This window comes from Oncorhynchus masou, chromosome 12 (assembly GCF_036934945.1).
Source record: "Oncorhynchus masou masou isolate Uvic2021 chromosome 12, UVic_Omas_1.1, whole genome shotgun sequence".
NCBI lineage: Eukaryota > Metazoa > Chordata > Actinopteri > Salmoniformes > Salmonidae > Oncorhynchus > Oncorhynchus masou.
Window position 1 is genome coordinate 34,239,259 of NC_088223.1, and position 23,933 is coordinate 34,263,191.

Here is a 23,933-nt window from a genome sequence, read left to right on the forward strand (position 1 = left end):
AAACATTATCCTAAATATAAACCATCAACTTAGTGAATACCACTGATATTTAGTATTAGGGTTTCAGCATGAAATAGACTTGTTTTATTTTTACTATGTCAATATGTATTTGTTGTCAATGTTTTGGCATCAAATCGGTGGCTGTTGTGAAAAAGTCAATAGTTGGAAGAGTTGCAGAGTTAAATGAAAATAAATGCATTGTTGATTAGATGCATTTTCATTAATTAGGATATTTTCTGTTTAATTATATGGTCTATCTACTAGAAACTCATGGACAATATGGACACAGGTAAAAAAGGAATACTATTTATGAATACATTTTTTAAAAGTCATTCAAGTATAAATTACCAAAGTTAAGATAATTAACAGAAAGTCTGTGGCAATTTACCAAAATTACTGAAGATTCTGGTAACTTTGGAAAACAACTGGTAGCTTTGCAACCCTAGTCTCAATGGTTAAAGCACTGGTTGAGGGGAGATATAGCACTACGATAAGCAGAGCCATAGATGGAGCAACAATAGCTTTAAACCTCTCTTCATCCCTGAATACATAACATTCCCAGACACATGCCGAGCCCAAGTGACAAATAATGAAATTAACTGTGACAAAGGTGTGTGGAGTGCATGGGCAGTTTCTAGGGGCAGCAAGTTTTCCAATTCATATTAGACACCTTAGTAACATAATTGTTCAGTAAGGCTAAACAACACAACAATGGCTATATGGATATTTGGGGTATAACTGTCAAACAGTATTAATCCAATACCAGCCTGATACAATAATAAAGTGGTATGTAATAATACCTACAATGGGGCTGTAACACAGTACCTGAGGGAACCACTAGATGTCGGTCTAAATCTAACTCAGGGGCTGTTGAGCTCAACACTTTCACTTCTTATTGCTTCACTGCCCGAATTGATCAGCAAAACTCAGTGGCATGTACAAACACTTGAGCTATGTTATTTTTCATTCCTCCCCAACCAACACTCTCAACAGAAGGGATAAAACTATCGAGATGACAACCAGTATATCATGGTACTGTATATCTACAAAGGAAGACAAAGTGTTGTTTGTGTGTTACAATCCAGTGTGAAGTGTATCATCTACTTTGACTAAAACTAAAGGCACTAATCACAAACAGTGAGTATAAATGGCTGTTCACTTTAAAGCAGTTGTGTTAAATGACAACAATTACATGAAGGCTTACTTCTATCTTCAACATAACCGGAGCCACCTTTTTCAACCCTGCAGTGAGGCTTCTCTTTCAACAAAATCTCTAGTATTACTGAATAAACTACCACTAAAATTGTTGAATAGAATCGTTGAATAGACTCTTTCAACTACAGATTTTAAAAGAGCTATTGAGATTCTCCCAAAACAGCGAGAACACCTTTTTGACCTTGACCATTGTTGCCAACATGTAGGCTCAGTAGAAATCCCACTCTGACTGGAGGAGTAAATAGTCATGCTTTGGAGAGGCCCCACTTAAGAATGACATAAACCCTGGCGTCTGAAGTACATTCCTAAACAGCTTGACGAGGAGAACGGAAAGGCACAGGTATCAAATGCACCAGAGCACAGGAAGGAGCAAATAAAAGCACTCATGTTCCCGTCCCTGGATTGGGTGATGGTTTGCATTCAGTCCAGGCACTTCAACCCAAAATCATGAAGCCAAGCCTACTTTCTACTACTGTAGAAAATGTGTTACGTCTTATATGATTAGCTTTTATATCGTATCACACATCAATGTTAGAACATCAGTCATAACTTCACTTCAGTAGGCTTGAGGTTGATTGTTACCAACACTAGGGTACCTGATTTAAATGAATGCAAAAAAGTGAAGATACATTTTATGTTTATCAAAAGTGACCTAAGTCACTGTATAAGTGATATTATTCTGAACTAACTTAAATTGACTGAGAATGAATCATTCTATCCAAAAGTGGGACATCCTATTAATATGAAATTTGAAAACGTTGTGTTGGGTCTCTACTCAGAATATTATTCCCACGAGTCACGGGGATTTAAGATTTTAAATCTGAGCAACTACTGTATTACAGCCTGGATTATGTCTTGGTGTTCCCCAAGGCTCCATTGAGGGTCCACTCCATATTCTATTTTATATTGATTTGGTGATACAGGCATAATGTGATATGAGGCTGTAAGGGGGAACTTACAAGAGGAGAAAATGCTGAGAGTCTGAGGTTTTGGCTGAAAGACAAACTGTGGGTTTACACTGTTATCATGAGGTATTCTGGCTTTGGTGAGTTCCACCATATGGCAAACTGTTTGGTTACATACACTGTACTGCTTCATCACAAATACAAACACCACTTTTAAAGCTGACATTTTTGGGCTTTTTTCTCTCCATCTTTTGGTAAGAAAATAAATTAGCTTGAGAAAGGTGCCCTGTGCTATTACAGGGCTAACGAGCTAACAATGTTAACAATGACTAACTATGTGATTTGAGATCCACACACAGGAGAACACAATACAAGCACAGATATGACAAAAGGTTGGCTGGCTAGGTTCATTAGAACGCTGGTTCCATCACTCTGGTGTTCTTCCAAGGTCCCAAGCCATTTTGGTTCTGTGACCCAAGTTTTGGTCTGGATTTGCCAAAAACTCTGTAAATCTTCTAGGTTAACCTTAGAATCCACATCTGATTTTTTTTTTGTGTGAGATGTGTGTGACCAGGTCATATTATTCATGAGTTATTTGGGTCAAGTTCTTTAATCCTCCTGGGTTTGGGTCATCTCTGGATTTCTGACCTGTGTGTGTGTGTGTGTGTGTGTGTGTGTGTGTGTGTGTGTGTGTGTGTGTGTGTGTGTGTGTGTGTGTGTGTGTGTGTGTGTGTGTGTATAAGCAGGAAATAAGAAAGTGTGGATTGTGTGCGCATTTGAGGAGTACCAAAGTGTATCATGTTACACATCTCTGAAATATATCCCTAGATTTCTACAGTGCATATCCATTTCTGTAGAGAACAGAAGACGAATAAACATAAATTACTCAGTAGACATATTCACTAAAGTTACCTGATTATACTATAATAAAGAACCTCTATGAAAGGTAATTCAGGGGTCTGGGATGCTTTATAGTGTTCATGTTTAGCATGTGGGAGCTGTGCAAAAACAATGAATGTTCACAAAATATTGAAAGTATGTTAAGGACATCAGTAGCTTTATGTCTGCATGCCCACAGACATGTGGTTTGGTTAGTGGTTGCATGGCCATGTGGGAGACCGTACAAGTGGTTAAGAAGTGTGCAGTGATTGTTGGCTGTGTGTGACGGAGAGATTGATGTTAGCCTTTGTGGGGCTTTGTGTGGCTCTAGATTGTGTGCGTTAATTAGAAAGAAAACATGCATGTGCCTGTATGTGGTTCTATCTGCATGTATCGATCTGTATCATCAAGAGGGGGGAAATCAGTGTGTGTATGATTGTACGTTTTTAACCCAGTATGGATTTTTAACTGGTCATCTTTCCTTCCACTCAGTTAGCGGGTCCTGGGTCGGCCAAGGGCATGGTGTGTAGTACCTCGTCCAGCAGCTGCAGAGCCCGGTGCAAGTGTACCTCCACCCAACAGGGGGTATGTTTGATGCTCTGCCGGGGGTAGTCGGGCCCCCAACCCTTCACAAAGCTCAGCCGCAAAATACACAGCCTCCGGAGATCATCTACACCTATCCCCGCTGCAGCAGAAAGACCTGGAAGAAAGAGGAAGTGAGGTATCAGGGATAGGCATTTGAAAGGATTTCACTATTAGAATAATAGTTGAAATACATGTTTTTTAAAGAAAACCCTTATATATTTTTTACTTCAATGGGGAGTTGCTCGTATGACTCGGGAGGGAGCCGGTGCGCTACGCTACACTCTTGGAAAAAAGGTTTCCAAAAGGGTTCTTCGGTTGTCCACATAGGATAACCCTTTTTGGTTCCAGGTAGAACTCTTTTGGGTTCCATGTAAAAACCCTCTGGGGAAAGTGTTCAACATGGAACCCAATAGCTTTCTACCTGGAACCAATAGGGTTCTGCAAATGGTTCTCTTATGGGGACAGCCAAAGAACCATTTTAGATTCTAGATAGCACCTTCTTTTCTAAGAGTGCATGCTTGTTTCAGCAGTAGGGTGGGGGAGTGGAAGAGGAGCAGGGGCTGGTGTGTGTGACAATCTGTGTGGCACGGAGGGAGAGGGAGAGAGAAAAGTAGCCAAACCGACTAGCGCTGGATAGAAAAACGTATTGCTTTCATAGGTTCCTATCATACCATCTGGTTGTGCCTGTTTTGACTGCATCAAATAAATGTAAAGAATCTAGCTAGCTACGGTAGCCTGCTAAGTTAGCCAGCCAGCTAGCTAATGTAGCAAGGCTAACTGAGGCTATTTTGCTGAGCTGATCTTCATTCATATTAAACAACAGCCTACCTGTTGGTTGATCATTGTAGCCTTCTCATTTAGTCAACGTAATTCCATAATTGTAATTCCATTTTGCATTTTAGAAATCTCCCACTTCACTTGATACCCATGGAGCCTCTGACTGAAGAGCCAACAACAAGTTACACTTGTCACCTGTATGGCTATAAGGTATGCCTTTTTATGGGGCGCACGTCATAAAAACTACATTCAAAAGTTTTATAAAATTAAGAATTGAAAATGTCATGGTATATCCTTCTGTGTAGCAATGTCACGTATAATTGTATTTAATTGAGAAAGCCTTCATAGTTAAAATGAGTCTATATATGTTGTATTAAAAAATGCATAATCTCTCAAGTAATCAAACACTAACTGTTTGGATATTGAAATATTTTAATAATCATGCCCATCCCTATGAGGTATACACTGAGTATACAAACATTAAGAGATAGACTGACCAGGTAAATCCAGGTGAAAGCTATGATCCCTTATTGATGTCACTTGTTAAATCCACTTCAAATCAGACTAGATGAAGGGGAGGAGACAGGTTAAAGAAGGATTTTTAAGCCTTGAAACAATTGAGACATGGATTGTGTATGTGTGCCATTCAAAGGGTGAACGGGCAAGACAAAAGTTTTAAGTGCCCTTGAACGGGGTATGGTAGTAGGTGCCAGGCTCACCGGTTTCTCAAGAACTGCAACGCTGATGGGTTTTTCACACTCAACAGTTTCCCTTGTGTATAAAGAATGGTCCACCACCCGAAGAGCATTCAGCCAATTTAACCAAACTGTGGGAAGCATTGGGGTCAACATGGGACGGCATTCTTGTGGAATGCTTTTGACACCTTGTAGAGTCCATGCCCCGACTAATTGAGGCTGTTAAATGGGACAAAAGGAGTGCGGGTGCAACTCCATATTAGGAAGGTGTTCCCAATGTTTGTTATAGTCAGTGGTGTCCCACAGGGGTCAATAGTTGGACCCATTGTCATTCAACAGAGGTTATAAATTCACAATAGCCTAATGGAAAAATGTAAATAAAAGACACTAAGGCTGTGCATATCTCATACACTGTACATTGTACTTACTGACTGCAGGGGCAATGCCTCCAACACTGCCTGGCCCGGGGATGTTGCCGGCCACGGCGGCAGCCTGAGCTGCTGCTGCTGCCTGCGCTGTAGCTGCTTGCTGCTGCATCTGCCTGTGACACTGTCTCAGGTCAAACACCTACAGGGGAGAGAACAGTCTGATGTCAGAACACCTACAGAGAGTCATCAGTGTCCAGTGAAATTCCTATAGAAAGAGGTCATCAAGAGGTCAAACAACTGCAAAGAGAACAGACGAAAGTCATTGTGTTCCTCACCTTGATGTAGGCGCCGGGGTAGATCTTGTGTACTGCGTCGCCTGGTGCTCTGCCTGCCTCTCGGTCTAGGTAGTAGCTCTGCACGAACACGGCATGGTCGCTCATACAGCGCATCCACACATCTCCCTCGCCACGACACTCCAACTGCACTCCTTTACCTATGTGCAACCTGTGAGAGAGAGGGAGAGATGAAGATGATGAGTACAAGTGAATATAAGTTGTATTAAAGTGTTATATTTCAGTCAATAAAAGAAGTTGCATTTTGCTAGAGTGGGTCTTCTGCCACTGGTACAAACAGATAGAGACAAGGCATGGCATGATTATGAACGAGAGATATACACCTATTCATAGTTTGCAAAAAGGCATAGATATACCAATCAACAAGAACACAGACACATATAAAAACATACAAAATAGACATTTGTGGCAAGGTAAGAACTAGCATGCTTATTGATATAGAGATGGCATTAGAGGAGCACAGACCTGGCTCTTTCGCTGGAGTCGGTGCGGTGGACATTGCTGAGCTGGCCCAGACAGAAGCGGTCGCCCCCTGAGGGGTCCACGTAGCCGTCCACCGTCACCACCGGGCAGCTGGCCGGCACCTTGAACATCTCCCCCACCTGGACATCCATCTCAAAGTAGGAGATGGAGCACCAGAACTCTGGTCCTGCACACAGACAAAGATGTGAATAGCAGAGTGTTTGTGCATCTATACATCTACATACAGTGCATTTGGAAAGAATTCAACCCCTTGACTTTTTACACATTTTGTTCAGTTATAGCCTTATTCTAAAATGTATTAAATTGTTTTTCCCCTTGTCAGTCTACACACAATACCCCATAATGACAAAGCAAAAACAGGTTTTTAGAAATGTTTGCAAATTTACAAAAACTGTAAAAATGAAATATCACATTTACATAAGCATTCAGACCCTTTAATCAGTACTTTGTTGAAGCACCTTTGACAGTGATTACAGTCTTGAGGTTTCTTGTGTATGACGCTACAAGCTTGGCACACCTGTATTTGGAGAGGTTCTCCCATTCTTCTCTGCAGTTCCCCTCAAGCTCTGTCAGGTTGAATGGGGAGCATCGCTGCATAGCTATTTTCAGGTCTCTCCAGAGATGTTTGAGGGTTCTCCCGAAGCCACTCCTGTGTTGTCTTGGTGGTGTGCTTAAGTTCGTTGTCCTGTTTGTTAGAAGGTGAAGCTGCCCCCTAGTTTGAGGTCCTGAGCGCTCTGGAGCAAGGTTTCATCAAGGATCTCTCTGTACTTTGCTCCGTTCATCTTTCCCTCGATCCTGACTAGTCTCCCAGTCCCTGCCGCTGAAAAACATTCCCACAGATGATGCTGCCACCACCATACTTCACCATAGGGATGGTGCCAGGTTTCCTCCAGATGTGACGCTTGGCATTCAAGCCAAATAGTTCAATCTTGGTTTCATCAGACCAGAGAATCTTGTTTCTCATGGACTGAGAGTCCTTTAGGTCCTTTTGGCAAGCTCCAAGCCAGCTGTCATATGCCTTTTACTGAGAAGTGGATTCCGTTTGTCCACTCCACCAAAAAGGCTTGATTGGTGGAGTGCTGCAGAGATGGTTGTCCTTCCGGAAGGTTCTCCCAACCTTACAGAGGAACTCTGGAGCTCTGTCAGAGGGACCATCAGGTTTTTGGTCACCACCCTGACCAAGTCCCATCTCCCCCGATCGCTCAGTTTGGCGTGGGCAGCCAGCTTTAGGAAGACTCTTGGTGGTTCCAAACTTCTTCCATTTAAGAATGATGGAGGCCAATGTGTTCTTGGGGACCTCCATTGCTGCAGACATTTTTTGTACCTTTCCCCAGATCTGTGCATCGACACAATCCTGTCTCTGAGCCTTATTGACAATTCCTTCGACCTCATGGCTGGGTTTTGCTCTGAGATGCACTGTCAACTGTGGGACCTTATATAGACAGGTGTGTTCCTTTCCAAATCATGTCCAATTAATTCCATTTACCACAGGTGGACTCCAATCAAGTTGTAGAAACATCTCAATGATGATCAATGGAAACAGGATGCACCTGAGCTCAATTTCGAGGCTTATAGCAAAGGGTCTGAATACTTCTGTAAATAAGGTATTTCTGTTTATTATTGTTAATACATTTGCAAAAAATTTCAAAAACCTGTTTTCGCTTTGTCATTATGGGGTATTGTGTGTAGATTGATGAGGGAATACATTTATTAAATAAGGCTATAACGTAACAAAATGATTCAACAGGTCTGAATACCTCCCGAACGTGTGTATGTGTTGTCTTACCTGGATGATTGGACACAGGGGGAGGAAATGAAGCCGAGCCATGATGCTGAGACCCTAAAAGGTGAACAAATAAAATATGTAGATTACGACACAGGTTACCAAACATACACTATTTCTAGGGCTGGGCGTTGTACCATATTTTACGATACACCGTTATTGATGCCTGGAGTGATTTGGGTTTTTACTTGACCTTCTATAACGGTATTAAATGTTTGTTTTGTTAAAAGTGATATGCCATGTGTAACTTACATTTTTACAATTTACTCCGATACTTGAGTAATATTTCGCCACTCTCACTCTCACCATGCCACTTTCTACACAGACCTAGCCCCGCCCCCTGTCACATGCATTGAGTCTGCAAGGTCAATGCAGCACAAGTAACATTGTTGATGACAACGATGCTGTTTTCACTTTGCTTCTTAATAGAAATCCACTAGCGTTCTATAATTACAATATTAGTTTGTGTTTCTTCTTTTCTTAGCAAGTTAGGCCTAAATCGCGTTAGCCGTTAGTTAGCCGTTAATGCTAATCAGCATACCACCCTGCATCCCACTGCATGGTTGCCAATGAAGCTAAGTAGGGTTGGTCCTGGTTGGTCCCTGGATGGGAGACCAAATGCTTCAAGAAGTGATGTAGTGATGTTGGAGGGCCAGTAGGAGGCATTCCTTTCTTTGGTCTAAAAAAATATCTCAATGCCCCAGGGCAGTGATTGGGGAAATTGCCCTGTGTATGGTGCTGTCTTTCAGATGTGTCCTGACTCTCTGTGGTCACTAAAGATCCCATGGCACTTATCGTAAGAGTAAGGGTGTTAACACTGGTATCTTGGCTGAATTCCCAATCTGGCAATAAAATCATCCCCAGCTTCTAAATGGCTCCTCCATCCCCCTTTCTCTCCCCTGTAACTATTCCCCAGGTTGTTGCTGTAAATGAGAATATGTTCTCAGTCAACTTAGTTAGCTAGTTACCTAACAAACACATTTATTGAGTCAACAATATCTTCTAAATCAAAGAAGAATATGCGAAGCATGAATATGTTAGCTACATGAAGTAGCTATGAGAAAACATGAAATGTTACCAAAGAGTATAGGATCCCCTAGGAAACACTTAACAACACTTTGGTTCCTACCCTGTCACAATAACTCCTCCCTGGCATTTCATTTGTTGTCATGTGAAACACTGTATTCAAAGTGCCCACTATTATATTTTAACAATAGAATTGGAATAATCCTTCTATTTAAATGATTCCAACAGTTCACCAAAGTGTTTTGCTCTAAAACGCCAGTCAAATCGCAATTTCAACATTTGGTGAAAAATAAGGCCTAGATTGTTTGCTTATATCATGCAGCCCTTTGTGGCAGTGCGGAAATGATCCCAAATGAGTGCAGGAAATGCAAAAATGTATCAATTGTTTTTGGTTGAAGTTGAATTGAACAGTATAAAACAATCAGAATGGAGAAAGACCCATTGAAATCACTTAGAATATATGTGTTGCCACCCTATGGTCACACACTACTCAGAAAGCAAATTTAAACTTTTATTATTTAAACTTTTTATTTAATTTTTTATCCAACATAAAATACTGTCCAAAATGTAAAAAATACCAAGATATGATATTTTGGCCATAACACCCAGCCCTAACTTTTCCTAACAATATCCTCCCCCAAAAACACCTCAGAAGACATACGGACACACTTTGGGCTTGCATACTATAACTTACTGTAACTGCCTAACTTACAGAAGTGGGTTGGATGGTGGAGAGGAGGCTGTTGGTGGCCACGCCCATTCTGTTGTTGGGGTCCTACAGGAGTGTAGGATGCTGTGCTGCTGCCTGTCCAAGTTGCTGAATTCCCCCAAAATAAATACAAGTTAACAACATGCACATCAATCTAGCAAACAACCATTTTGCATTTTTACTAATATTTTGATTTATTTTTTACACTTTCTAAATATGATGATCGATCATGCCATTAAAATGAATTGTGTATTGCTCCCTGAGTGTTTGTGTGTGTGTGTGTGTGTGTGTGTGTGTGTGTGTGTGTGTGTGTGTGTGTGTGTGTGTGTGTGAACCATATGGCAGTACTAACTGTGGAACGCAGCCTGTGTCTGTGTGTGTTTGGAGCTGTTGTATCCATTCTGACCAGACGGGAGCTGGGGTGGCTGGGGGGTGTGTGGTGGCCCATGTGGTAGCCCGTGTGTTGGGGTGGAGGGGGGCGGCGTGGGGGTTATAGGGGTCATGACCTGACCCTGCGGAGAGGCGATCTGTAGGAGCCCCTCACTGTGACCTCCCTGGAGAGGCAGCATAGAGCCGGGCACTAGAGAGAGAGGAAGACAGAAAGAGAGACAGAGAGACAGAGAGAGAGAGACACACACAAGAAGAGCTACCAGGTTGTTTTCAATATCAATAGGTAGGCAGAAGTCGATAAACAAATGTCATATAACGGGATTACGTAGTAACACCCTTAGAAACAAAAATATAACCCTTGTGGACATCTTTGGTGACACCTACCAAACAATCCCCTAAGCTTTATTAAAATATCACCTTAGGGAGCAGCAAAACAGGAGCGGATATTCAATTTTTCTCTATGTATTGGAACTTATTTTTGTCTAGTTCCCGTTATTATGTTGGATGTACGTATAACTCTCTCCATTCATTAAACAACTATCGGTTTTACCTGTGGGCGAGAGGGGCATGTTGGGGTAGAGGGTGATGGGCGGAGGGGCGCACTGCGGTTCCGGCGGGAGCTGCAGAGGCGGGAGGGGCTGGCCGTAGTGGTCGGGAGGCGGTAGCTTGAGCGCCCCTGGGTGGGGGTGGTCCGATGGGGACATGCCTAGTGGCATATCCATCTGGATACAGTCATGAATGTACTCCTCTTTGATCAACCTCCCAGGGGGGCCTAGAGGAGAGAGGGAGAGGGCTACCAACAACATGGTACAACATTGTCATTAGTTTCAAGTTTTATAAGGCGTTTGTAGGGGATACACATGGTATACCCCTTCCAACGAAATGCTAACTTGCAGGTTCCATCTCGTCAATGCAACTATAATAATAAATAATTAAAGATTATAATACGACCATGAAGTAAATTGCTCAGTAGAATAAACATTTTAGAATAAGAATAAAATGAACCATGTGTGTGCAATTAATTAGCCATCTGTATTAACAGGTTTAAAACAAGTATTACAGTATTACCACCTGTGTGTAATGCATTGTGAACGCATTTAAGCAATTATAAAACATTAAGTTCAATGCTTTGTAATGAATGCAAGTCATTTTTGTCTAGGAAACTATAAAGAATTGATTAATGCAGAAACAGTCTGACATTCAGGCCAGTGAGGCACAAGCGAACCTCAATAGTACTCTTTTCACACTATTGTGCCAAGTCGAACCGTTGAGTGCTGGCTTGGATAAAAAAAATTCACATTGTCCTTTCCAGCAACTATGGTGGATGCTTAACCAGACCAGCACAGTGCAGTTAGGCTCAGTAGTGTGAGAAGGGTATAGGAATGAAAGGAAAGAGGGATGTTTGGTCATCTGATACCATCAGCAAAGTATAATACTGTTATACTTAACATGCCTGCAGTAAGTTCGTTAGTGCTGTGATAGGGCACTCACCTGTATTTTGAAGACTGAGACCAACTTTGAAAGAGAACAAAAGAAAGAGGGGCAAAGAAAGAAAGGAGAGAATAAGAAACAGATAATGCTTATCATTTGTAGTTACATTGTGGTGAAGTCAAAATATCATTCACATAAACCATTTTATGTGAGTAAAGTACATGTTGGATAAAAATGTCATGACAGGCCTGACGGAAACAGCAAAAATCTTTCTGTGTCAGTAAAATGTATTTCGTGAGAAATGGCAGTGAAAACGCCTTGATATAATAACCATCATATCAAAGTAAACTTGGGAGTCACGCAATGATATGTTGGTTGGTCTTCCCAATACGACTCGGGAAAGCTTGCAGTTTGTTAGGCAACACATGAAATAAGTGATGATGAACTTCACAGGGAGGTGAAAGTGCACGTTGATGAGGTTGATGCGCTTTTCCAATAAATATTCATGGTCTAATTCTGGTTACATTATGATCGATGCTTGGCTGCCGTTTGACAAATCTAAAATCTTGCCCTTATCCATAATAATCTCATCATGAAGGTAACTTAACCTTGACTATCTGCGAGCTGATGGCTAGAGCACATGTACCGAGACCAGAGCAGGCACATTAGATTACTATTACGCAACTTCTTTGGGACAAAACCATCAGTAGTACTGAAAATGCAAGGGAAACTTTAGAAAAATATGTTTGGTGCATTACATCATCACACGCAGTTTTTTATCTACAGAAAGTCAATTTGACTGAAACATCTCTAGTGGGAAAATGTGCATATTGTTTTTCTGCGGACTTTAATTTTTGGAATGTTATGACAGGAAACATAGTATTTACATATCAGAAACACCTGTACCATTAGACATTACGCGATATATGGTGAACTATCCCTTTAAGCTGTTGAGCAGACCTACCAATGCCGGGAGAAACCACTCTCTCGTAGTGGTAGGGGTTGACACACACATTGTCATATTTGAGGTCGAACGCGTATTGGCAGAATTTGACGTGCTTTAGCTCATTCTTGTGCAGGTCTGGCCAGCGCCATAGTCGTGCGTAAATCACATGGGGAAGCCTTTCCTCCCTGCAACCTGGAGATAAAGAAAAAAAGGTTGATAGGGGGCGGGGGGCGAGAGAAAGAGAGGGGGTGGGAGAGAGAGGGTTGGCAAGAAAGTGTTAGAGACACATACAGTCAATAACACAATAGAAAAATCTATGTACAGTGTGTGCAAATGTAGGAGAGTAGGGAGGTAAGGCAATAAATAGGCCATAGAGGCAAAATATTTACAATTTAGCATTAACACTGGAGTGATAGATGTGCAGATGAAGATGTGCAAGTAGAGATACTGGGGTGCAAAAGAGCAAGAGGATAAATAACAATATGGGGATGAGGTAGGTAGTTGGGTGTGCTATTTACAGATTGGCTGTGTACAGGTATTTATTTTTTTATTTTTTTAACCTTTATTTTACTAGGCAAGTCAGTTAAGAACAAATTCTTATTTTCAATGACGGCCTAGGAACAGTGGGTTAACTGCCTGTTCAGGGGCAGAACGACACTCCAAATACATTTAAACTAAGTTTTCCACAATTCCTGACATTTAATCCTAGTAAATATTCCCTGTCTTAGGTCAGTTAGAATCACCACTTTATTTTATAGCCTTAATTTCTCAGATGGAATAGCCTTAATTTCTCAGAACAAGAAAAGACTAACAGTTTTCAGCTATGCTAACATAATTGCAAAGGGTTTTCTAATGATCAATTTGCCTTTTAAAATTATTAACTTGGATTAGCTAACACAACGTGCCATTGGAACATACAGTTGAAGTCGGAAGTTTACATACTCCTGAGCCAAATACATTTAAACTAAGTTTTCCACAATTCCTGACATTTAATCCTAGTAAAAATTCCCTGTCTTAGGTCAGTTAGGAGAATCACCACTTTATTTTGAGAATGTGAAATGTCAGAATAATAGTAGAGAGAATTATTTATTTAAGCTTTTATTTCTTTCATCACATTCCCAGTGGGTCAGAAGTTTACATACACTCAATTAGTACTTGGTAGCATTGCCTTTTAATTGTTTAAATTGGGTCAAACGTTTCGGTTAGCCTTCCACAACCTTCCCACAATAAGTTGGGTGAATGTTGGCCCATTCCTCCTGACAGAGCTGGTGTAACGGTGCAGGTTTGTAGGCCTCCTTACCCGCACACACCTTTTCAGTTCTTCCCCCATTTTTTTTATAGGATTGAGGTCAGGGCTTTGTGATGGCCACTCTAATACGTTGACTTTATTGTCCTTATTTTGCCACAACTTTGGAAGTATGCTTGGGGTCATTGTCCATTTGGAAGACCCATTTGCAACCAAGCTTTAACTTCCTGACTGATATCTTGATGTTGCTTCAATATATCCACATCATTTTCCCACCTCATGATGCCATCTATTTTGTGAAGTGCCCCAGTCCCTCCTGCAGCAAAGCACCCCCACAACATGATGCTGCCACCCCCGTGCTTCACGGTTGGGATGGTGTTCTTCGGCTTGCAAGCCTCCCCTTTTTTCCTCTAAACATAACGATGGTCATTATATGGCCAAACAGTTCTATTTTTGTTTCATCAGACCAGAGGATATTTCTCCAAAAAATACGATCTTTGTCGTTGGAAACAGTAGTCTGGATTTTTTATGGCGGTTTTGGAGCAGTGGATTCTTCCTTGTTGAGCGGCCTTTCAGGTTATGTCGATATAGGACTCGTTTTACTGTGGATATAGATACTTTTGTACCCGTTTCCTCCAGCATCTTCATAAGGTCCTTTGCTGTTGTTCTGGGGTAGATTTGAGTACATTCATCTCTTGGAGACAGAACGCGTCTCCTTCCTGAGCTGTATGGCTGCTGCGTGGTCCCATGGTGTTTGTACTTGCATACCTTTTTGTACAGATGAACGTGGTACCTTCAGGCGTTTGGAAATTGCTCCCAAGGATGAGCCAGACTTGTGGAGGTCTTGGCTGATTTCTTTTGATTTTCCCATGATGTCAAGCATAGAGGCACTGAGTTTGAAGGTAGGCCTTGAAATACATCCACAGGTACACCTCCAATTGACTCAAATGATGTCAATTAGCCTATCAGAAGCTTCAAAATCCATGACATCATTTTCTGGAATTTTCCAAGCTGGTTAAAGGCACAGTCAACTTAGTGTATGCAAACTTCTGACCCACTAGAATTGTGATACAGTGAATTATAAGTGAAATAATCTGTCTGTAAACAATTGTTGGAAAAATGTCCTAACCGACTTGCCAAAACTATAGTGTGGAGTGGTTGAAAAAACAAGTTTTAATGACTCCAACCTAAGTGTATGTAAACTTCTTACTTCAACTGTATATTTCACTGGTCTTCCCCAAAGCCAACACTTCCTTTGGCCGTCTTTCCTTACAGTTTTCTGACGTTGAGGCTGGTGTTTTGCGGGTACTATTTAATGAAGCTGCCAGTTGAGGACTTGTGGCGTCTGTTTCTCAAACTAGACACTCTAATGTACTTGTCCTCTTTCTGCGTGACCCCAAACTTATGAACGGTAGTGTATATTACCGGGAGCACTCCCATGGTAGTCTAATTAAGCAATAAGGCCTGGTGGGTGTGGTATATGCCAATATACCATGGCTAAGGGCTGTTATTATGCATGATGCAAAGCGGAGTGCCTGGCCACAGCCCTTAGCCGTGGTATATTGGCTACATACCACAAACCCCCAAGGTGCCTTATTGCTATTATAAACTGGTTACCAACGTAATTAGAGTAGGAAAAACAAATGTTTTGTCATACCCGGTCTGATATACCACGGCTGTCACCCAATCAGCATTCATGGTTCAAACCACCCAGTTTATAATTGTTTTGATAGAGAACTTTTCAGGCCACCTCCAAGAGTCAATATATAATTTCCAACCTGCACTAAGTCTAATGTAGTATGTAATGATGTCACTTTTGCTCTGCTCATACATCTGCTGGTGTCAATACTGTTCTGACTGTACCTGGAGCATTCTGGAAGCAGGGAGATTATGTGTGAAAATAGGGGTGGAGAGTGAGTTTGTACAGTATTTAATGTGTGTTTGCGTGTGTGCCTGCGTGCGTTCATGCATGCATGTTTGTGTGACGGAAAGAGAGAAAGTGAGACAGAACGGGAGAGTGGGTGACAGAAAGAGAGGATATGGATCTACATGTGACTGTGAGCAAAGTCCTTAGACATTTGAAGCCTGATCTAGTCTACAGCTATGTCTATACAGCCCCCCCCTCTCTCGCTCTCTCCCTCCCCCTCTTGTTGGGGAGAAGGTCACAGAAGGTGAGACATGTCTTCACTCAGCAGTTAGGATTTATTCTGCCAGGGCGTATTGAATTAATTCCCTCTCTCTAGATCCACCGCGCGCACACATACATACAGTATATATACACACACTCAAAACAGACGGCCTCAGATTAGCCCGGTCCCTTTCCTGTGTCTCAGACAAAACAACTCTAACAGCCCCTCCACTCCCTCCCGCTCTTTCTCCCCCTCCCTCTTCAGGCGGATGGGTGGGGGTTCATTGGGAACTCCCTAAAACGTTCTCTCTCTTGACAAGCAAAACTTGACTGTTGTACTGGCCACCATAATTCAGGCTTCAACTGTTAAACACAAGTTTCATATTTTTTTTATCATCACCAATAACCAAACACCCTCAACCAACATTGGAGATAGGATTCTCCTTAGCAATACTGAGGTGTTAGCTACTATTAGCAAGTATCCTTTTGTATCACTACTATAGCACTAGCCACATAAGCAAAACCTGGCTGTTGGCTAACACGTTTAGCATTTACTATAAGCAGTGAGATCTCCAGCTGTCAGTAACTCTATAGTGTTAGCCTCCGTGAGTACAGTCTGCTGCCTAGTAAATTTGCAGCATTAGCCACCATTAGCCAGGCTTAAGTCACTGAAACCTCATAGCATCCACATAAACTAGCAACTCCTCATTTGACTATTGCCCTGTAGCATTAGCCAACACTGTTTCCAGGGAAAATCTATGAAAGAGTTTAGCATTTAGCTGTATCGAGGCAAAGATTTATACATTCCATGTAGCCTATCGTCATTAAAAATGTCTTATGTCTTTCAGTACAATACCTCCCACATGTGTTTGACAGCAAGTGCTTGACAGAAACCTGGGCCCAACTCTCAAAAGAGAAAACCAGGGCAACAGCTGCAAGGAAAAACATATTGAGAGGTTTCACAGTAGGCTACATATGATGTGGCATGACATTCAAGTTGTCAATGTATTTCTCCGTTTACTAAAGTGTCATCAAATAATCGCCTCCTCATATCGCACAGTTGTCAAATTAAATCACACTGCAAGACTACGAGGTTTACGCTATTTTTGGCACTTTTCACAATGCTCTTGCACTATGAAAATTTTGCCCTAAGTCTTTCTCTGCGACATTACATGTGCATTTGAGTCATTTAGTAGATGACGTACATGATCAATCAGGGTTACGTGCATTCCTCAAGGGCACATCGGCACATTTCTCACCTAGTCGGCTCTGGGATTCAAACCAGAGACCTTTCGGTTACTGGTCCAATGCTCTTAACTGTGCTATAGGTGTCTCTCTGTATGCTATAGGTGACCCATCTGCAGGTGTCCAAATACATGAATGAATACACAATATATAATTTATACTATAGACTTTGGACAATACTTTTGCACTATGAAAATGTCTGTATTATAAATGATATATAGAGTATACATTAATGTATATGGACACCTACAGATGGGTCATCTATAGCACACAGAGACATGTAAGTAGTGCATGTGTACACTGTACAGGCCTATATCACAGAGAAAGACTTGGGGCGATATTTTCATTGTGTCCCTCTCTTTTTACTACTTTATGACCCACTTGCAGGCGACCGTCTAGGGTCCTCTGGATGGTGACACACTTGCTGGGGTGCACTCCATTGGTGGTGATGGCGGTGATGAGCGAGTCCAGCTCGTCCTTCTTCTCCTTCAGCTTCTTCACCAGGCTCTCGATGGCGCGCTTGGCGAAGCCCTCATTCTCGCCGCCCTGCCGGTGGCACATGAGGCTGTGCACGATGCTCAGGCAGGCGTCATTGCTGCTGGGGGCATTCACCGACATGATACTGCAGAGGGAGGGAGGAAGGAATGGAGAGGTCAGTGGTTGGCATAATGATAACCCTCAACATATGTCATAGCGCTTGTCATAAAGGTTCAGGTGCATGCAAACTGACACTGTCTTGACACTTGACATTCAGTTATGTTATGTTTATGACAACATTGTGATACTGTTATAGCATACAATTGAAAATAGTGTCCCACATAAGGACTTAATAACCCATTCATAACCCATACATACTGCATTCATGAGCACAGACATGAGTGCACACCATTGGCGCACACAGTCACACACACACAAAAGGGAGTGAAGTTGTGTATCAAGGCTTGTGCTTCGAGTTGCTACGACTTGCTTGTGTGTGTGTCATCATTCTTCACTGGCATTGTTAGTCAGCAGCGGATAACACTCAGTATCAACAAATTAATTTAAGCGTTCCAACTGGCTTCCCTCCATCTCCTCTAGAAAGAGTCCCAGGGTTGCATTCAATAAAATGTGCATCTTCAATGTTGATTCTGATGCAGTGTCTTTGCTTACAAGCTGCTGCCCCTGCTCAGGTTGCCATTGCCAACCCTCCCGGCTGGTCTCGACCAGAGAGTCTCCAAGAATTGAATCTTGGGGTATAAAGCTATTTTGGGAGATTATAGTAATGTCGTTGACTGAGATGTGAAAAATGTTAAAAGGCTTCCTATGAATACACTATTCATAATGCATTATAATCACATTTATAATATCTCATGAGCCATGGATAATGCACTCTTATGCACAAAATACATGCTAACAACTATAATCTCCCAGACTGAGCTTGATTCAACTTGGCAACCCTAGCCTCGCCTGGAGTCACCTGCCTGTGAGGGGAATCTACCTGGTACTTTCAAATAGCCTGCCTTTAACCATTCTACAGTTTCATTTGACAAAAGTGGAAAACATGTTTGTGCTACTAGTGCAATGTGAATTGAATTAAATGGAGCCCCCTCACTAATCAACATACCTCCACTACCAGGGTCGAGTTCAGGAGGCACAAAATGAAAGAGAGAGAAAAAAAACCCGCTTCAAAACTGAGTGAAACAGGGTGGTACTATCTGCACTTATACTTCATATTACGTAAGCCAATTTCTCTATTGTTAGGCCAATAACCCCAAAATGTCACTATTAGGAAATCCATGGCAAAACTGCAGCCTTGCTCTGTTAGTGCATGCAAGAGCTAAAATAATTCTGCAATGACGTATCTATCATAACCCGTTAACATCTACGTGGCTAAGCTGACTGGAAGTGACTCCATGTTCTCCCTCCTCTCATTATCTTAATATCTGTCAGTTTGGAAACATCCTCGCACAACAACATGGCCTCAAGCTGTGGGAGAAAGTCACAGGCTACCAGTGTGTGTACACTCAGGAAATCCATTGACACAGCTTCTTCAACATAGAACAGCCATAGAAAGACAAACTCAGTCACCATAACGTGAGTCACATCAAAAAACAGCAAGTCCTACTTATAGCAAGTGATGTGTGTCTTCGTTATTCAGGATATACTGTATAGGCCGGGCCTACTCAGTTGGTGTTGTAGTCTAAAGCTAGAGCAGGATAGCATTCCTTTGATAGTCCTTTTTTTCAAAGCAGTCATCGGGAATGGTGCATGTCACCATCAAAAAGCCTGGTATGTCTGTCCTCTTACACTGAACCAATCTGATAAATATCTAGGGGCAGGGGGTTATATTGGACTAAGCCAGTGTTACTGTGAAGTCAATGCTCCAATAGAGATATTATGATATTATGAAAAGAGAGGTTTTGGGGGCTCTGTGCAAAGGGGAAAAGACTCAGCTGATAAGAAAGCTACGATGGTTTACAGTGAGTCTAACGACTGTCGATCAACCTGTCCTCAGGCCGACTATAAACCACGCTTTAGACAGGCTCTAAATCATAAATCAAAATTCAAGAATTCAGACGTGAATCCATGCAACATGTGACCAACAATAAGGGCATTCTGAGAAAAGAATGATAGTCTGGAGTAGAGATGTCATTCTGTGGGTATATGATAGATTTGTACTAAACTAGGGCCTACCTCACAATTAATAGATATATAACTAGCAAATTATCACTTCAACAATTAATTAATTAATGATTGCAATTCTGTTCTACACACTATTCCTGTAGGCCTACAGTACTCTCTCAGGGCTTTTTTTAATTAAAATGTAATATTTTAATAACAACATGAGCAAGAGCATGGTTAAGGTCCACTTATAGGCCTAAATGTATAGCATGCAGTTGGGGTTACATTTAATGTGCATCTTTAGACCCTAGTAGTAAAGCTATTATAACATAATAGTATGGCCTACACTACAGAGTCTGCTGTTATGTAGCAAGTATTGAGCATTCTGACATGTCCCTCATAAAACAGCTGATTCTGCCAATAACATTACCGATCCAGCAATGCTTACAATATATAGGCCCCTACTGCCCAAATAAGATTTGCCAACTGAAGATGTACACTCACTGGACAGTCTATTAGCTACACCACCCCGTTCACAAAAATGGATTGCTCCTACAGACAATAAGTCATGTGGCTGTGGCTTGCTATATAATGCAGGCAGACAGGCATCCAGTTACTGTTTGATTGACCATTAGAACGAGCAAAACAAGTGACTTAAGCGGCTTTGAAAGTGGTATGATTGTCGGTGCCAGGTGCACCGGATCCAGTATCTCAGAAACGGACGCCCTCCTGGGTTTTTCACCCATGACAATGTTTAGGGTTTACCGAGAATGGTGAAAAAATTATAACCATCCAGTCAGCGGCAGTCCTGTGGGCGAAAACAGCTTGTTGACGAGAGAGGTCAAAGGAGAATGGCAAGAATTGTGTAAGCTAACAGGCATGCCACAAACAGATAAATAACTGTGTAGTACAACAGTGGTGTGCAGAACGGCATGTCAGAACGCACAACTCGTCGATCCTTGTCACGGATGGGTTATTGCAGCAAGCGACCACACCACGTTACACTAAAAGCATCTAAAAACAAGAAGAGGCTCCAGTGAGCACACGATCACCAACACTGGACAATTGAGAAGTGGAAAAACATTGGCTGATCCGACAAATCCCAGTTGCTGTTGCGTCATACTGATGACAGAATCAGGATTTGGCGTAAGCAGCATGAGTCTATGGCCCCATACTGCCTGATGTCAACAGTACAGGCTGTTGGCGGTGGTATAATGTTGTAGGTAATGTTTTCCTGGCAGACGTTAGGTCCCTTGAGACCAATTGAGCAACGACTGAACGCCACAGCGCATCTGAACATTGTTGCTGACCGAACCCAATAGAGCATCTGGGATGAGATGGAACGGGCTGTTGGCAGCATGAATGTACTGCCGTCCAATCTGTAGCAACTGTGTAATGCCATCACATTAGCATGGACCAACATCCCTGTGAAATGTTTGTGACACCTTGTAGAATTCATGCCCCAAATAATTAATGCTGTCCTGGAGGCAAAAGGGGGTCCAACCCGGTACTAGATGGGTGTACCTAATAAACTGGCAGGTGAATGTATGTGTCGGTTTCTGCACATGACTATAGGCTAATCTCAGGGAATGGAAAGGATCCTTACATGACAAAAAAATATGCTACAACTAAAACACAGCATTGTTGGTGTGACCTTCTTGGGTGACCCTTATAATGCATTATTATATCTCAATCTGACCAATTTTCAAGCCATACATTCCCTTTACGAGGATCTTCCGCGGAGAAGCAAACACTGCACACCATATTTGGTCATATTGCGTCACCAAGTCTAGGCTACAGTCAACATTTTAAGAAATCCCGGTAGGGATGATAAAACGCTTGCAACGTTGTATCAATCGAATCATCCGAAAGCAGGAACTACAGTGTAACTAATTACAGTGCTACATCTAGTAGCATCTTTGAATAGAACATTAGACGTTGAGAAGATAGAGGGCAAAATGTCATATCAACTACCTTTTCGAAAAAACATCGACAGTGCAGACTACACAGTCATGCAGCCAGTGAAATCACTGCTGGAACAAATCATTCGAAATAAAAGCAGCTAAAACAAGCATATCATAAAACCGAAGACAGGCAGACACACTCCCCAGACATATGTCTGGTTGATAAAACTAGCGAGTAATCAAGCTATTTTGCCAGTCTGGTCCAGAAATCTCCCCCTCGGTCTCTTACTGTATTTGGTCTGCTTGGAGATTAGAGAGCTCGCGTGACGAGAAACCGCATAATTTGATAAATTGGCTATACTTACACGTCAACCAGAGTGTATTGAGGGATTAGAAGAGAAGTAGCGGTGAATGTGTTGCACTGAGGTAGCTAGTATTCCGAATTCCCTTCCTCCCCTCCAGGGCTATCTGTTTCTATCCCTGTCGATATCAGCCTCTCTGTCTCCGCTCGTGCATCCTGCTAGCTCCCCCAAACCTCTCCTCGCGCTCGGTACAATAACAAAAGAGAGTAGCTATCTTGCGCTTGTGAGTGTCTCACCGAGTCCCAGCCAATGCGGCCTCCAGTCTCAAAGGGAAGGCGGCTCTCAGCCAATAGTGATGCGGCTCTCACGGGAAGGCCCGGGTGGAGGTCTGTCTGGGTCGCGTCAAGATTGACATATCAACGCGACTGTTTTTTTAAAGTGGCGCCGCGGAGATTACCACGCCCCTATGCCTAACCCACTCACCCCCTCCCCGACTCCACTTTGTCAGTCCTACTAATGACTGGTGTTGTAGGCAACTACAAATAGGCCTACACCCCACCCCAAATTGGATGACTATTGTATTGTTTCTTAAATCCCGATTACTTAGCGCCACATTGACCCTAATTTGTTAACATCAGGTTTAAAAGTTTAAGGAACCACGGTGATGAATAGGGCAATTAGTATTCAATTTAAAAACACCTGTATTCAGTAACACATTTGATCTACAGTGATTACAATCCAGTCACACAACTCTATATAAAGGGGTGGGATAACTTTTTTCTGCCTAACTTTCTAAAACAACCGTGTCCCCTCAATAAGCCAGTACAATTCCATTTTAATGTACCATTTGTATGACATTCTGTGATAAACAAATGCACCAGCGTGGCATATATGAGTGCTACTACCTCTGCCTGAGCCCCATGGCTTTGTGGTACAGGTTGTTTAATGATCGCTCCTGCACCGCAGGATCATTGATTCAAGCTCCCCTTCAGCTTTTCTCTAAGTTACAATAGACAAAAGAGTTAAGCATAAAAAACTACACAACAGTGAAACTCTAACTCTCCATTGAAAGTGCCATACATACATGTCTGCACAAATTCTCTCCAAATTCATGTTCAGGGAAATTCAGGGATATTCAAGAAAGTCCGGTTTGATCTGAAAAACACACCAAGGGCCGTACAGTCAGTGTAAGATTTTTACTTTGTCTCAGCCTTTCCCTCCATCTCTTTCTCTCGAAGTACCTCAACCTAAGACAATGCCACCATAAAACTCAAACTCAGCTGCCCTCACCCAATCCATTTGTATCAATTCATCTACCTCTTCCACAAGCCTTCCCCTCTCGACCTTTGCCCCACTCTTGAATCCCTCGCATTCCCTCCTACTCTAGTTCAAACCCAACTGGATCACCTTCAACCTACCTTCTCTCGTTACAAAACATTCAGTGTTGACATAGGAGGCAGACACACTTTGCATTTTACCACTGATCCAATTATGCAGGAGAGCAATCTTTAAGAAGGTATACAGGTGGACTTTTTAAAAAGAGTGGAGGAGCATTTCTAGCCCAGTCTTAGATTTGCTTGTGTCGCTTCATTCTCAGTTAACTGTGGACACTGTCATGCTTGAAATGCCCAGGAGGGTGGCCGTTTCTGAGACACTAGATCCGGCACGCAAGGCACCGATGATCATTCCACGGTCCAAGTTGCTTAGGTCACTTGTTTTGCCCATTCTAACATTCAATTTAACAGTAACTGAATGCCTCAATGCCTGTCTGCCTGCTTTACATAGCAAGCCACAGCCATGTGACTCACTGTCTGTAGGAGCGATCCATATTCGTGAATGGGGTGGTGTATCAAATAAACTGGCTGGTGAGTGTAAGTTCAGTATATCCATATAAACATATGGTTTGTTTGTGAGAACGATGTTGTTTGAGAATTGTGATTAATATTACAGAGCAGAAATTTG

General features: G+C 42.2%; 1 protein-coding gene across 1 annotated transcript; it reads right to left on the reverse strand.

The window, feature by feature from the left end:
- Nucleotides 1-108: 108 nt before the first annotated feature.
- Nucleotides 109-22,254, reverse strand: LOC135549898 (mothers against decapentaplegic homolog 4-like). Its single transcript, XM_064980274.1, has 12 exons — nt 22,035-22,254; nt 17,534-17,786; nt 12,564-12,726; nt 11,660-11,683; nt 10,719-10,961; nt 10,131-10,358; nt 9,782-9,886; nt 8,047-8,100; nt 6,243-6,426; nt 5,760-5,928; nt 5,485-5,623; nt 109-3,699 (listed from the first exon to the last, which is right to left on the reverse strand). The coding sequence occupies exons 2-12, from the start codon at nt 17,780-17,782 to the stop codon at nt 3,488-3,490; spliced, it is 1,770 nt and encodes a 589-aa protein (XP_064836346.1). The 5' UTR covers nt 17,783-17,786; nt 22,035-22,254; the 3' UTR covers nt 109-3,487.
- Nucleotides 22,255-23,933: the final 1,679 nt, after the last annotated feature.

Excerpts from the sequence above, each read along its gene's own strand:
- LOC135549898 (XM_064980274.1), bottom strand. The coding sequence starts at position 17,782 with ATGTCGGTGAATGCCCCCAGCAGCAATGACGCCTGCCTGAGCATCGTG. Across the intron at positions 11,684-12,563 it reads AGTGGTTTCTCCCGGCATTG|TTGGTCTCAGTCTTCAAAAT; the intron begins GTAGGTCTGCTC and ends TCTCTTTCAAAG. Across the intron at positions 8,101-9,781 it reads CCACCATCCAACCCACTTCT|GGTCTCAGCATCATGGCTCG; the intron begins GTAAGTTAGGCA and ends TTCACCTTTTAG.